General features: G+C 49.3%; 1 protein-coding gene across 2 annotated transcripts in view; it reads left to right on the top strand.

Moving 5' to 3' along the window:
* HUWE1 (HECT, UBA and WWE domain containing E3 ubiquitin protein ligase 1) overlaps positions 1 to 15,743 on the top strand; it is a 1,800,886-nt gene that overhangs the window by 995,326 nt on the left and 789,817 nt on the right. For both annotated transcript variants that reach the window (XM_086940169.1, XM_086940170.1), the window contains one exon: positions 673 to 845. In XM_086940169.1, the coding sequence (XP_086796295.1) occupies positions 673 to 845 (173 nt within the window). The remainder of the gene's footprint in view (positions 1 to 672; positions 846 to 15,743) is intronic.

Raw genomic sequence — 15,743 nt, 5'->3', positions numbered from 1 at the left:
ACATGAGCGGGACTATTCACTAGATTATGACTATAACAGAGATACCCCTACTACATAACTGGAGTTACAGGACAGAAACTACTCCTTCCTTTAATGTTAGTATATGCTGAATACAGCTCCAGCACTTTTGACCGGCTAGGCATCTTTCTCTTCGGTTTTCTTAGCTTTTAGACCAGGTTTTAAAGTTATTCTAGTTATATAGCATATTTGTAATCTAATTGCTGTAATGTAGTTTGGGTATATTTCAATGCTTTATAGAAAAATTTAGTTAAATCTGGCCTGTTAAAGACTAAGGGAGGTGTCACAATACTGTTCAATACTGGGGTGTTTACGTTTATCCAGTGTGTGTGTGTGTGTGTGTGTATATGTATGTACGTCTGTATATAGATATATATTCCTCAATCTAGTTACACTAATTACTTCAGTGAGAATACTTACTATGCAGAACTAATATTACAAGTAATTATCATTTCCTTATAATTTTTTTTCCTTCTAATTTGAGTTATAAAGCGCTAATCCCTTTTTCATGCAGGTCTGAAAGATCTTGAAACAGAGGACAATCCACCCTGCAACTCTTCATCTGTCCCCTTTTTTATATAGCGAGTAGGCCTAGTAAGCAGAACTGATTCATAGCTGATTTCCAGTGCTAACAAGTCTCTTGTTTTTTCTCAGTCCCAACATGGCGAACACTGTCAATGCAGCACTGAAGCCCTTGGAGACACTCTCACGAATTGTGAACCAGCCAAGTAGCCTTTTCGGAAATAAAGGTGCATCGAATAAGAACAAGTCTGAACAGGATGCACAGGGTGCTGCCAGAGATAACAACAGCAGCCAGCCTGATTCAGGTGTAGTATCTGTAGTTCTGCAATTTTGTGCACTTGTTAAGCGTTTAGTGTGCACTGTGGCTAAATGTCTTCTCATATGATGGAGACACACAAGCATTGCCTATGGGAAAATCATTTTTCACCGGTTTCAAATTAACTTGCACTGTTTTATTATACCATTGATTAATTGGATATGGAGCAGTCTTTGGAGCACACTTTTGAGATTGAATTTACATCAAGTGTGCTACTTGATTTAAAGGTACCTTGCGTTACAGAATTATCTCATTTTTTTGTACTTCTCTCAACATTTATCCAGATTTGGTTCTTTCATATTTGACAATTAGCCCTTTCTAGTGGATTGATGGTTTGCAAATTTCCTAAGGGAATTCCTCCGGCACAGTTTCTGCTTACTTAGGGCAACCGTCATAAGAAACCTTCCCAAAGCTAAGTAACTTATTTAATATTTGATCTGTGGAAATATCAATATGCTGCTACCAAATTGCTAAAGAAATGGGACTCAGCTCTTTCTACTGTGTGAAATGGATTAATGACTATTCACATTTTGTGATGGATACTTCTAACCAGATTCTTCACTTTTTGAATATCTCAAGGCGCCAGAGTGGACCTAAAATATTTTTCAGCATAGCCTCTGCACGCAAATAGGTGAAGGTGTGCGGCTCTGTCTTGTCTCTGCTCCACACTGGGAGACTCCTGGAGCAGCATATAGGTGCCACCAGCCACGATGACATTTATTCCATTCTTTCTGTGCCTTTGTTTGGTAAATCTGGAGGTAGCTCCTCTTTACTCATCCCTTAAAAACAATTTCTCTTCTCAAATCTTATTCCAGTATTCAAGAGAAATCGTCACCTCATAAAATCACAGGCAATACTCCTTGTAAAGAGTGTTGCTAACAAATGATTGTGACTGATCCCAACGAGGTTTGCCTCTGGTTTCTAAGGTCAGGCCATGACTTCAAGTGTTATTGAGAGTGTGCAGTGATGATTCCTAAAGCAATCCAGGAGTATGAAGTCAAGGCGTACTGCTCAGAGCGTTTCAGAAATTCACATACTTCCTATCCTGCTTAAACTCAAGGACTTGGACCCACTCCCATTTTAGGGCTACTCCAGTGACAGATCTTTACTCTGTCTTCAGGTAGGTCCAAATCAAAGACATTCGCAAGAGTTCCAAGCAAGCCTGGTCTCAGCCTCATCACTCTCCTGAGAAGTTACAAGGATGTCAAGGTACCATGTGGTCTCTATCTCCTGGTCCTCTATTGCGGAGCCTATTCCACAACGGGTTCCAATTCACCAGAGTTTGCGGGTCTGTCGGGAATGCTGCAGCAAATTGAGTTGCTTTAAGGAAACCTCTTAAGGATCACTTTATAAGTTCCCTCTTGTGTGCTTTTCCGTCCCACGCATCTATGGATGCCTCCCATTGGGTTACCGCTGGCGAATATGTCCTTGATACCAGTATCCGGTTTAACTCTGACCCTGGGGCAGATTACCGATCCGACGCCATGATCCACGCTGCTTAATGCAACTTCAACAGTGACTCTGCTACAGGAAGATTTTGTGCCCATAGTTCTGTCCAACTCTGAACTGAATACATCTCTACTTCGAATGAAGCCCAGTGCGAGTTCAGTTTCTATGTGTTAGCCCACATTCTTTTTGTAGGAGAGTAGGGTCTGCAATCCTATGGTCACCCCAGAGTTTTTCTTTTTGCTTCACTGGCTTACGACTTTCCCTGGCTGTGGGCCTGCTAATCAGACCCACAGCCTAGCTTTTCTCTCTCTAAATTGACATCCATGTACCTTAGGTGCATTTACCAATTGGTATTGGGTCACTCTTGTAAGTCCTTGTACAGTGTACCAACGGTACCCAGGGCATAAGTTAACCCAAGGCCTACCAGGGGCTGCAGCATGTATCATGCCACCCCTGGCTGGCCCTCCAAATCTGACACAACTGGCTGATCAATCAGCTGGGGCAAGGTGGTGTAAGCACCCTTTGCTTTAGATATAGTATACCTATATCTAAACCTAAAATGGGCACATATACTCCTATAAGTCACTCCTATGGCAGGCCTTAACAATCCTGGAGGCAGTGTGCTTGGAATTATGTGAGATAGTGCTCTGGCATGAGCTGAGCCAGTCTACAGCTTTCGGAACCAAGTCCTTTAACTGTTTCCATGATAACGCTATACCATATACTCTTAAGTGCATTATAATCCTCGCGGTTATTGCTAACTTTGGCATCGCATTATCAAAACATGTCGAGTAAGGTGTCATACGAATTGGAATACTACCCCCTCACCAATTGTGGCGACGGGGGTAGCATTCCACCCTTCTCGAGGGAAACGACATGTACCTAACTGTGAACCCACGGTTAAAGTTAACCCGAGCCTCAGCATCACAAAATGGATGCTGCCACCACAGACACAAGTCTGACCTCCTGCTGCTTGAAGTCCTTCCAGCGAGTGAGGCTTGGACAAAGTGTTTCCTGCCTTGGGAGGTGCTAGCACCACCCCAGACAGGATTTTGTGTATTGGGTAGGACAGGGCTGAAAGGAATGAGACATGCCTGGGGCACACAAGGTGTCCCTGTGCATACACCGGTCTAAACCAGTTCCTGGGGCTCTCCAGCCCCAGCTCTGGCGCAAGACCGGACAAAGGATAGGGGGTGTAACCACCCCCCTTTCTGGTCCCACCCAGAGGAGGGACCTAGTTGTAGTACAGCCCCCTTTAGCAGGATAAAGGTAGGAGCTGGTCCCATTCCAAGTTAGATTAATCCTGAACTGAAACTCTACAAGAAGAAACTCTGGACTTCGACTTTCTGCCAAGAAGACCGAAGAAATCTCCCTTGTGGGCAAGGAGTGTCCACCCTGCACAAGCAGGCACCATCAGCGTCCAGCGGCTTCCCTTTGTCGTCTTCCCTCGAGGATCCAGACTTCAGAGCCCGACGAGACCCGGATTCCCAGACCTCTCCGACCTCTACCTACATCTGCAGCACAGCTGAGATCCGTGGGTGCGACGAGACACGTGGGACCGGCCATCTTGGAAGAAGCAGCACTTCGCTCCAGCACGACTTCTGAGGTAACCTCGACCAAGTGCTTTGGGGACTGAGAAGCCTCGACCCCGAGCAGCTCCTGCACCGAAGACAAGCCCTCCAGCATCCACAAGATCTGCGTGGGGCCTTTCTGCTTGTTTGCTGCTCGACGCGTTGTCTGGTCACTTGCCGGCTGGCTAGTGACCTCCTAGACGACGAACCTTGAAAACCAATCTGCTGGTCTGGTTGCTCCAGACTGGCCCCTGCTTCCCTGCAAAGATGAAGCACCCCGGTCCCTCCTGGTCCACTCCAGACGCCGTTTCCACTCACCGCGTGGGTTGCCTTTGCCAAGGCCTGTTGACTCCAAATCCAGATCCGACACCGCCGACAGCGAGAGCCTGCGTGGGACAGCTTGTGCCTCCATCCTGGTTGTCGAAGACACCTCCTGGTCCACGTGGCTGCAGAGACAAGCGTCCACTCTTCACCTGATTGCGACGAAGACATCTGGTTCCACTCCTTGTTTCACTCCAGTCACTGGCTAGTGACTTTGAACATTGTCCCCTCTGCTTTCAGGTTCTCCTCTTCACTGATCCACCCTTGGATCACACCGGACATCTTCCTCCTGGTCGCGTGCAGCATCTTTTCTTCCAGGCTCCATAGACTTCAACGCTGGAACCCGATACGACTTGGCACCTATGCACCCGCAGCCTGTGGGTGAGGTAACAAGAGCATTTTGGTGCTCAAGGGTAGATTGACTTTCCTAGTGTCCAGTTCCACAGTCGTTTTAGTCCCAACTAGTCAGGATTGTCCGTACTCACCTTTTACTTGAACTGTACTGTCCATAGACGTTGTTACGCATCTCGGGTGTGAGTTCACACTCTGCACACGCGTTCCGTGGGCCTCCTATTACTTACCTAAGGTTAGGGTAGTGTAGTCCCAGCGATCCTACAGCCTCTAGACAGCTCTATTCCTTCTATTGACTTTCACATTTCACTTAGTATATGGTTTTCGTGCCCCTAGGGCAACATTGTAGCTGTGCAACTTACACGTATTTTTCTTAAGAGTCTTGTCCTGTGCTTAGCCCTCTGATCTCATAAAGAGTTCAGAGGGGTTTGTTAGTTAATAAATATCTTGTTTATTTTCATAATTACCTGTATGGTGTCCTTTCCTTTGGTATTCAAGGGGTTATATGTGGTAAAACAGCTGGCTTCACATGCCAAAAGTTTAGCCTAAGACTGCTTTGTCCATGCTGTGAGAAGTTGGCCTGATATATAGTGCTCAATATTCTAGTGATCACCGTGTATCATTCCAAACGACCCTTATTGATGATTGGTTGTAAGTCAACCTTATAGACCAGCTATCCTAGTAGCGTGGCCAAAAGCAGTCTTTAGGCTAAACTCTAGAGGGCGTGTTAAGCCAGCTGTTTTACCATCATATATACCCCTTGAACACCAAGTAAAAGGACACCACACAAGTTGTTATAAAAATAAAGGATATTTATTAATAACAAGTCTACCCTTAACTCTTTGAGTCAGGGAGCTAAGCACAATACAAAACTCTTACGAAAATACTAAAAGTTGCACAATTTACACAAATGCCCGAGGGGCACGAAAAACCATATACTCTAAAAGTGGAATGCGAAATACTAGCAGGTGAGTAACACGATCCAGAGGCTTCAGGACCGCTAGGACTACCTTACTGAACCCTAAGGTTAGGAGCAGGAGGCCTAGGGAGATCGGGTGCAGAGTGTGAGCTCTTACGCGGGATGTGGGACAAAGTCTATGGATGCTAGCAATTCTAAAGTTACTGTTTCCGGACGAATCCGACTAGGTAGACTAAAAACGAAAAAGGATCTGGACACTTGGATAGCGAACCTGCGTTGGAGCACCGAAATGCTCGGGTTACCTAGCCCAGGGGCTGCGGCTGCGGCTGCATAGGGTTCAAAAGACGTCGGGAATCCTCGTTGTAGTCTATGGAGCCTAAAAGAAGATGTTGCTGGCAGGCGACCAGTGAAGATTTGCAATGTGCTCCAAGGCTGGATCGGTGATGGAAACAACCTGAAAGCAGAGGGGACTCAGTTCTTAATCACTAGCCAGTGATTGTGTGGGCACCAGGATGGCACCGGATGAGGTCACCGCGATCAGGTGAGTGGGCGACGCTGGACTCTGCAGCCACATGGGTCAGGAGGCGTTGTCGGCGACCAGGCCGGAGGTGCGAGCTGTCCCACGAGGGTGTCTGCTGTCGGTGATGCTGGATCCAAGATTGGAGCAACAAACCTTGGCAAAGGCAAGCCCACACGGTGGAGTCAAAATGGCGTCTGGAGTGGACCAGGAGGGTCTGGGGTGCTCCTCTTTTGGGAGGGAGCAAGGGCCAGTCTGGAGCAACCAGACCAGCGGTGAAAACGTCGTGGTACGTCGTCAGGAGGGTCACTGGCCAACGGGCAAGTGACCGGACAACGTGGCAAACAGCAAAAGAGCAGAAGGGCCCCACGCAGATCTCGTGGATGCTGGGGGGCTGGACTTCGGTGCTGGAGCTGCTCTGGGTTGGGGCTTCTCAAACCCAAGTGCACTCACTCGAGGATCCCTATGCGGTCGTGCTGGTTAAGCGTCGTGCAGGTTTTGAAGATGGCCGGTCCCTCAGGTCTCGTCACACCCACGAATCTCAGCTGGGCTGATGATGCAGGTAGATGTCAGAGATGCCAGGGAATCCGGGTCTCATCAAGCTGGTCAGTCTTAATCCGGAGGATGGACGTGCAGCAAACCGAAATGCTTAGGTGGTGCCTGCGGGTGCAGGGTGGCTACTCCTTAGCCACAAGGGAGAGTCTTCAGAGAATGTCAAGAGTTCCTTTCGTGGAAAGTAGTTAAAGATTCAAGATTATCTAATTTGGGAAGGGGGCCTGCTCCTACCTTTATCCTAAGAAAAGGGGCTGGCACGCGACTAGGTCCTGCCCATGGGTGGGACCAGGAGGGGGGTGGTTACACCCCTCTCCTTTGTCCAGTCTCTCCCCAGCTCAGGGGCTGGGGTGCCCCTAGAACTGGTTTGAGCCGGAATATGCACAGTGAGCACCAGGGTGCCAATTGCAGTCACCTTCCTCTCAGCCCTGCCTACCTGGGATACACAAAACCCTGTCTGGGATGGTGCTAGCACGGCCCTTGACAGGAAACCCTTTGTCCGAGCTCTCCTCGCTGGAAGGACTCCCAGCAGCAGGAGGTCAGACTTGTGTCTGTGGTGGCAGCATCCATTTTGTGATGCTGAGGCTCGAGTTAACTTTAACCGGGGTTCACAGTTACATACATGTCGTGTCCCTCTAGAAGGGTGGAATGCTAACCCCGTCGCCAGAATTGGCGAGGGGTTAGTATTCCAATTCGTATGACACCTTACTCGACATGTTTTGATAAGGCGATACCAAAGTTAGCAAATAACCGCAAGGATTATAATGCACTTAAGAGTATATGGTATGCGTTATCATGGAACAGCTATAAGGACTTGGTTCCGCAAGCTGCAAACGGGCTCAGCTCATGCCAGAGCACCATCTCACATAATTCCAAGCACTCTGCCTTCAGGATTGATAAGGCCTGCCATAGGAGTGACTGATAGGAATATATGTGTCCATTTTAGGGTTAGATATAGAGATACTATATCTAAAGCAAAGGTTGATTACACCACCTTGCCCCAGCTGATTGATCAGCCAGTTGTGTCAGATTTGGATGGCCAGCCAGGGGTGGCATAATACATGCTGCAGCCCCTGGTAGGCCCTGGGTACACCTATGCCCTGGGTACCCAAGGTACACTGTACAGGGACTGTTAAGGTGACTCAGTATCCAATTAGATATGTACCTTAGGTACATGGAATCCATTTTACAGAGAGAGCAGTGGGCCTGGGGCCCTGAATAGCAGGGTCCCAGGTCAACTAAGTCGAAAAACCAGCAAAACACCAGGCAAAAAGTTGGGGGCAACCATAGTCAGATATCCACCTTCCTACACATGCTACCATTAGGATTTATTTATTTATATTTATAGCAACATTTGTAAGGCGCAAACGAAAGCCCTAGGGCATCTCGGCGCTAAATAACTGCAATGTTTAACCCACAAGGGTGCTGAAGTACAAAGATTAAAAAGATCATAGGTTAAAAAGCCAGGTTTTAAGGTTTTTGCGGAAAGACCAGAGGGAGGTGCTGGTCTTAATTGAGGGAGGAAGTGTGTTCCACAGTTTCGGTGCGGCTACAAAAAATCTTCTGTCACCCCAGTTGACTGTTTTCGTTTGGGGGACCACCAGATCAGAGGAGCTCGAGGAACGCAGTGTTCTGGAAGGGCAGTAGGGGGTTAGATTCTGAGTGAAGAACACTGGTCCGGCATTATGTAAGGCCTTGTATATCAGACACAATGACTTGAACTTAATCCTCTTCTTCACCGGGAGCCAGTGAAGTTGTCTTATGGTGGGTGACACCGGTTGGTATTTAGAAATTCGCCCTAGAAGCCTGGCGGCCGCGTTCTGAATAGCCTGCATTTTCAATAGCACTCTCTCCTGGGCACCTAGAAACAAAGCATTGCAGTAATCTAGGGTAGAGAGAACCAGGGCGCTCACCAAAGTTTTGGCGGCATTTTCGGGTAGAAAGGGAAGAATTTTCTTAATAAGCCGTAGTTTGTAAAAGGCTGAGGAGGAGATCTGGTTGGCGTGAGGTAGGAAGTTCAGACGATCGTCGAACAGCACGCCCAGGTTCCTCACCTTATTAACCGGGTCTGGAGGCTGGCTGGTCTATAAGGTTTACTTACAACCAATCACCATAAGGGTTGTTTTGACTGATACAAGGTGATCACTAGAACTAGTGAGCATCATATATCAGGCCAACTTCTCACACCTTTTGACTCTGGCAAGACAATGCCTTTGAACACAGACCGTCCTCCAGTAATTCAACAGCTCTATGGGTCTGACTCTGATCAGAGCCACCTTCTTTTTTGCGATGATGGTCGATCAATCAATCAAAGACATTTATAGAGCGCACTACTTACCCGTAGGGTCTCAAGGCGCTGGGGGGAGGGGGGTGCCGCTACTGCTCGAACAGCCAGGTCTTCATCTTCTTCCTGAAGGAGAGGTGGTCTTGGGTCAGGCGCAGGTCGGACGGGAGGGAGTTCCAGGTCTTGGCGGCCAGGTAGGAGAAGGACCTTCCTCCTGTAGTCGCTCTTCGGATGCGGGGGACGGCGGCGAGGGAGTGGTTGGCTGATCGGAGGTGGCGTTGGGGAGCGTAGAAGTTGATTCGGTTGTTAAGGTAGCTCGGGCCTTGGTCGTGTAGGGCTTTGTGTGCGTGGGTGAGGAGGCGGAAGGTGATTCTTTTGTTGACGGGGAGCCAATGCAGGTCTCTCAGATGTCCGGAGATGTGGCTGGTTCGTGGGATGTCGAGGATGAGTCTGGCTGAGGCGTTCTGGATCCGCTTGAGTCTCTTCTGGAGCTTGGCGGTGGTGCCGGCGTAGAGGGCGTTGCCGTAGTCCAGTCGACCGTTGACGAGGGCCTGGGTGACGGTCTTCCTGGTCTCGGTGGGGATCCACCAGAAGATCTTTCGTAGCATACGTAGGATGTTGAAGCATGCCGAGGAGACGTTGTTGACTTGCCTGGTCATGGAGAGGGAGGAGTCCAGGATGAAGCCCAGGTTGCGTGCGTGGTCTGTCGGTTTGGGTGCGGTGCCCAGGGCGGGAGGCCACCCCTGGTGGGAATGAGTGTTCCCCGCTATACAAGTAGGACAAATTCTATATAGACTTATAAGTCCATTGGAATGGATACTTCTTGTCTTGAAGCTGGTGTTACCCCTGCCATTGACAGAAAAATCTAGGTCCTTCACCATGGTAAGTAGAATGGTGCCTGAAGTTCTAGGTTTGCAACTACCTTCAATCAAAGGAAAGACTAAGATCCGAGAGGTCCAGCAAATCTCTGACAATCTTCCTCAGAACCTTTGCTACCATTTAATGAATTCTTACCATTACCATCATGGGCACTTAAGCAAAACCTTGTTACCCTCCTGGACACTTAAGCAAAACCTTGTTCATGCCTAGCAAGAATTGGCATGTCAGTAGGCCAGCTCCTCGTGATCCTGCCTCTCCTACTCTGCATTCTGCCCCAGAGAGTCTGCTGGCACAGACCTTAACCAGCAGAGTCAACCCTAGTTCCTTCTCTGTGACCTGGCCAGAAAAGGAGTTGAGGAGAATGGAGACTTTTGGGTAGAGGATGCTTTCCTCTGCCAGCCTAGCCCTCTGTGCCTTCCATGCCAGCTGCTTACTGGGATGCTACACTCATGCATTACGGTACTTTGTGGCTGAAATTCTGCTGACAGTCCCAGAGGATATCAGGCTCGGTTTATCAAACCATTCATGACTGCAAGATTGCAGTAATTAAATCCTTGTTCAGGCTTGGAAAAAGACCTGTTTGAAGCATATGAGCTGTAGATCATATGCTTGTGCATAGATCGCCATCTAGTGTTAGGTCCAGATGTTTGCACTTTGTTTATGTTTAAAGAAGTCTTTCCAGTCACGAGGTAGGTGACTCCTCCTTTCGGTGATAGTGCGCATGGGCATCGACTCCATCCTTAGATTGTTTTTTTCCGCCATCGGGTTCAGGTGTGTATTGCTGGATCCGGTTAGGCACCGTTTCTCAGACCCCTTCGACGCGCAATCCATACCCTCGATGAGATTGTTATTAATTGCGGGTCCCTATTTGTCGTGTATATTCTCAACTTTAAATATTTCTATCAGAAAACTCGTGGAAGGCAGTCGGGCTTACCCGCGCCGGTCGCTCTAGCAGTCGATGGAACTGATTCCCTTCAAGTTATGTCATGGGTGTCATGTTAAATTTCCATGTACCGACTTACACGAAGTGTGCAACCTCTGTCCCCGGAACACAAGTAGAAAGACTGCGACGCGTGCTGATTGTTCCTATTGAAAAAGACTCTTCGTGATAGTGTGCCTCGAGGTCCCGAAATGCAACAGCAAAGCGGCTTCGCACCGGACATCTTTGGCAAAGATTCTGACTCTGAAAATCATGCCCAAGGAGCTGAGTAAGAACAATTCTCTGTGCCAGAGCCCGACTCAGTCATCGAAAAAAGAGGAGCATGTTACTCTGGGTCAGCCCCCCCCCCCCCCCAAAAAAAGACAAATGCTCCGGTTGCTCCTGTGCCTTCGGGCCAAGGGGTCGGCACGGACCAAGATTCCGACGCCCCACCCTCGGACCCAGCTCAAACAAAGAAAAGCCTTCTGGGTTCGAGGCATGTGGGCTGCTGAATTCATATCTGTGCATAGATCGCCGCCTAGTGTTGGGTCGGGATGATCGCACATTGTTGCCCTGGAAGAGTCTTCGAAGTATCACGAGATAGGTAGCTCCTCCCCTGGACTACAGTGCGCATGGGCATCGACTCCATCCTCGGATTGTTTTTTTCCGCCATTGGGTTCGGATGTGTATTGGTTCACTCTAGTCGGAATCGATATAAAACTTTTTTACGGCCAAAAGGCCTTTAGTTTTTTGTTGGGTATAGTTTTGCGTTCGGTGCCCGATTCTTCCAGCTCAGTTCCGAGCCGGATTCCAGAGAGCTGCGTGCATTCGACGCTGAAGGCCCAGTCAACGCCAAAGACCTTATCGACAGACCATCATGGACCGGAGTCCATTCAAGAGATGTCCCGTGTGCAACTCCAAGTATCCCCACATCGATGTCCACCCGGTGTGCAACAAGTATCTGTCGCCAGATCATGACGAAGCCAGCTGCATGGCTTGTTCACGATTTTGATCCAAGAAGACTCTTGTGGATCGTCGCGCTGCGCGCCAGGGGGCCCAGCAGACTGCACCGGCGCCTGTGAACATACTCGATGCCGGGGATGATGAAGGAGCTGACCGGGAAGTTAGTGAGAACCTGTCGAATCCCGCGTCGGAGGTCGACTAGTACTACGATGCGGACGTTGAAATGCTCGAAGCGGAACAAGTTGTCGACTAGGTAGGAGACTGTGAGAAGGTGGCCTGATATGCAGTGCTCACTATTCTAGTGAACACTATGTATCAGTCCAGCAACCCTTATTGATGATTGGTTGTAAGTCAACCTTATAGACCAGCTATCCTAGTAGCGTGGATACGAGCAGTCTAAGGCTAAAGACTCGAGAGGGCGTGTTAAGCCAGCTGTTTACCACACATATACCCCTTGAATACCAAGTGAAAGGACACCACACAAGTGTTATGAAAATAAACAGTTATTTATTAAGAATCACAACAGCCCTGTACTCTTTATGAGGACAGGGTACTAAGCACAAACCAAAACTCTTACAAAAATACTTAAGTTAGCACAGTATATACAAATGCCCGAGGGGCACGGAAAACCATATACTCTGAAAGTGGAATGCGAAATTACTAGCAGGTAAGTACAGTACTAATAGGCTTTGGAATCGCTAGAACTTGACTATAGAATCGTTAATTACTTCTAGGAGAGCCAGGGGACTCGGGTGCAGTGTGTGCACTCTCACGCGAGATGTGGGACAAAGTCTATGGTAGCTAGAAATTGCAAAGTTAGTGTTCTCGGGCGAACCCGACCTGGTAGGGAGAAAACGAAAGTGGATCCTGACCCTTGGATAGTGAGGCTATGCTGGGGCACCGAAATGCCGAAGTTACCTAGCCCAGGGGCTGCAGCTGCATAGGACTCCAAAGACGTCGGGAATCTTCGTTGCCGGACCAGGAGCCTGGAAGAAAGAAGTTGCTGGCAGGCGACCAGTGAAGAAAGTTTGGTGGATCCAAGCCTGGATCGATGGAAGATGACACCTGAAAGCAGAGGGGACCAAGTTCGAGACTACTAGCCAGTAGTCAGTGGGCACCAGGAGGGCACCGGATGGTAGCCACCTCGACAAGGTGAGTGGGTGACGCTGTGCTCGAAGATCTCACGGACCAGGAGGCGTTGTCGGCGACCAGGAAGGAGGAACGAGCTGTCCCACGAAGATGGAAGCTGTCGGCGTCGCTGGACCCAGGATTGGGCAACAAAGCCTTGGCAAATTCAAGCCCACGCGGTGGACCTAAAATGGCGTCTGGGGTGGACCAGGAGGGTCCGGGGTGCCTCTCTTGAAGAAGGAAGCAAGGGCCAGTCTGGAGCAACCAGACCAGCAGCAGTGATGTCGTCGGGCGTCGTGAAGAAGGCCACAAGCCAGCCGGCTAGTAGCCACACAGCGCGGTGAGCACGCAAAAGCAGAAGGGCCCCACGCAGATCGTGGAGATGCTGGAGGGCTGATCTTCGGTGCTGGAGCTGCTCAGGGTTGGGGCTTCTCGGACCCCAAAGCACTCACCAGTGGAAGACTCGGTGGGCTTGTTACAAAGAAGTCGTGCAGTCTTGGCGATAGTCGGTCCCTCGAGGTCTCGTCGCACTCACGGTTCTCAGCTTTGCTGTAGAGGTGAGTAGAGGTCAGAGGTGCCAGGGAAGCCGGGTCTCGTCGAGCTGGGTCGTCGGATTCGTGATGAAGGACTTGCAGCAGACCGCAGTGTTCTTAGGACGGTGCCCGCTTGATGCAGGGTGACTACTCCTTAGCCACAAGGGAGAATCTTGAAGAAGAAATCTTGAAGTCCTTTCGAAGAAAGTCGTGTCTTGATTCCAAAGATGATCTAATTTGAACAGGGGCCCCGCTCCCATCTTTATACTAAAAAAGGGGGCTGACCCGGTGACTAGGTCCTGCCTATGGGTGGGACTAGGAGGGGGTGGTTACACCCCTCTGCCATGCCGGACTTTCCCCAGGCCAGGGGCTGGTGTGCCCCTGGAACTGGTTCTGACCGGCCTATGCGTAGTGAGCACCGGGGTGCCACTCAGCAGTCACCTTCCTGAAAAGCCCTGCCTACCCAGGATACACAAAACCATGTCTGGGACGGTGCTAGCACCGCCCCGGACAGGAAACCCTTTGTCCAGGCCTCCCTCGCTGGAAGGACTCCCAGCAGCAGGAGGTCAGACTCGTGTCTGTGGTGGCAGCATCCATTTTGTGGAGCTGAGGCTTTAGTTAACTTTAACCGGGGTTCACAGTTACATACATGTCGTGTCCCTCTAGAAGGGTGGAATGCTAACCCCGTCGCCAGAATTGGCGAGGGGTTAGTATTCCAATTCGTATGACACCTTACTCGACATGTTTTGATAAAGCAATACCAAAGTTAGCATTTAACCGCGAGGATTATAATGCACTTAAGAGTATATGGTATGCGTTATCATGGAACAGCTATTAGGACTTGGTTCCGCAAGCTGCAGACAGGCTCAGCTCATGCCAGAGCACCATCTCACACGATTCCAAGCACTCTGCCTTCAGGATTGTCAAGGCCTGCCATAGGAGTGACTGATAGGAATCTGTGTGTCCATTTTAGGGTTAGGTATAGGTATACTACACCTACAGCAAAGGGTGATTACACGACTTTGCCCCAGCTGTCATGCAGCCAGTTGTGCCAAATTTAGGAGGCCAGCCAGGGGTGGCATAATACATGCTGCAGCCCCTGGCAGCCCTGGGTACACCTATGCCCTGAGTTACAGGGTCTGATAAGGTGGCCCAGTACCAATTGGTAAATGCACCTAGGGTACATGTTGTAATTTAGAAAGAGAACAGCCAGGCTGTGGGTCTGATTGGCAGGCCCACAGCCAGAGAAAGTCGTAAACCAGTGAAACAAAAGCAAAAAATCTGGGTGATCATAGGATTGCAGACCCTACTCTCCTACATGACCCCCCCCCCCCCCCAAACTTTGGGACAATAAGCTAACCTTGACCAGGTGAGTCTTCTTGTTCTAAGTGGAAATATCTGGAGAGCCCATCGGCATTGCCATGATCAGTACCAGGTCTATGTTCCACTGTAAAGTCCATCCCCTGTAGGGAAATGGACCACCTAAGCAGTTTGGGGTTTTCACCCTTCATCTGATTTAGCCACAAGAGGGGCTTATGGTCGGTCTGAATCTTGAAGTGAGTGCCAAACAAGTATGGCCTCAGCTTCTTCAGGGCCCAAACCACAGCAAAGGCCTCCCTCTCAATAGCTGACCAATTCTTCTCTCTGGGGGTCAGCCTTCTGCTTATAAAAGCAATGGGCTGGTCTTGACCATCAAAATTCAGCTGAGATAGAACAGCTCCCACACCCAACTCAGAAGCATCTGTTTGGACAATGAATGGTTTGGAGTAGTCTGGACTCTTAAGGATAGGTGCTGTGCACATGGCCTGCTTTAGGTCATCGAATGCTTTTTGACAGCCTGCTGTCCACTGAACTTTTTTTGGCATTTTCTTATTTGTCAGTTCATTTAATGGTGTCACAATGGAACCATAGTTCCTGACAAACTTTCTGTAGTATCCAGTCAGGCCCAAGAAAGCTCGAACCTGAGTCTGGGTGGTTGGAGGAGCCCAGTCCCTGATTGACTGTATCTTGCTCTCCAGTGGCTGAACCTGGCCTCCACCTACAAGGTGGCCCAGGTATACAACCTGTGTCTGCCCTATCTGGCACTTGGTGGCCTTGATAGTGAGGCCTGCTGCTTGCAGAGCCTCTAACACTTTCCTCAGGTGGACCAGGTGATCCTCCCAGGTGGAGCTAAAGACAGCAATATCATCTAGATATGCTGCACAGAAGTCATCCAGCCCAGTAAGGACTTGATTCACCAACCTTTGGAAGGTGGCAGGTGCATTTTTCAGACCAAAGGGCATTACCACAAATTGATAATGCCCACCAGGGGTTGAAAATGCTGTTTTGGGCTTGGCATCCTCAGCTAACCTGATTTGCCAATACCCAGCTGTTAAGTCAAATGTACTTAAGTAGTTGGCAGAAGCCAGTCTATCTATAAGTTCATCTGCCCTTGGTATTGGGTGGGCATCAGTCTTAGTGACTGCATTGAGACCCCTGTAGTCTACGCAAAACCTCATCTC

Source organism: Lissotriton vulgaris, chromosome 10 (assembly GCF_964263255.1).
Source record: "Lissotriton vulgaris chromosome 10, aLisVul1.2, whole genome shotgun sequence".
In the NCBI taxonomy this organism is placed as follows: domain Eukaryota; kingdom Metazoa; phylum Chordata; class Amphibia; order Caudata; family Salamandridae; genus Lissotriton; species Lissotriton vulgaris.
This window is presented reverse-complemented; position numbering and strand designations above follow the sequence as displayed.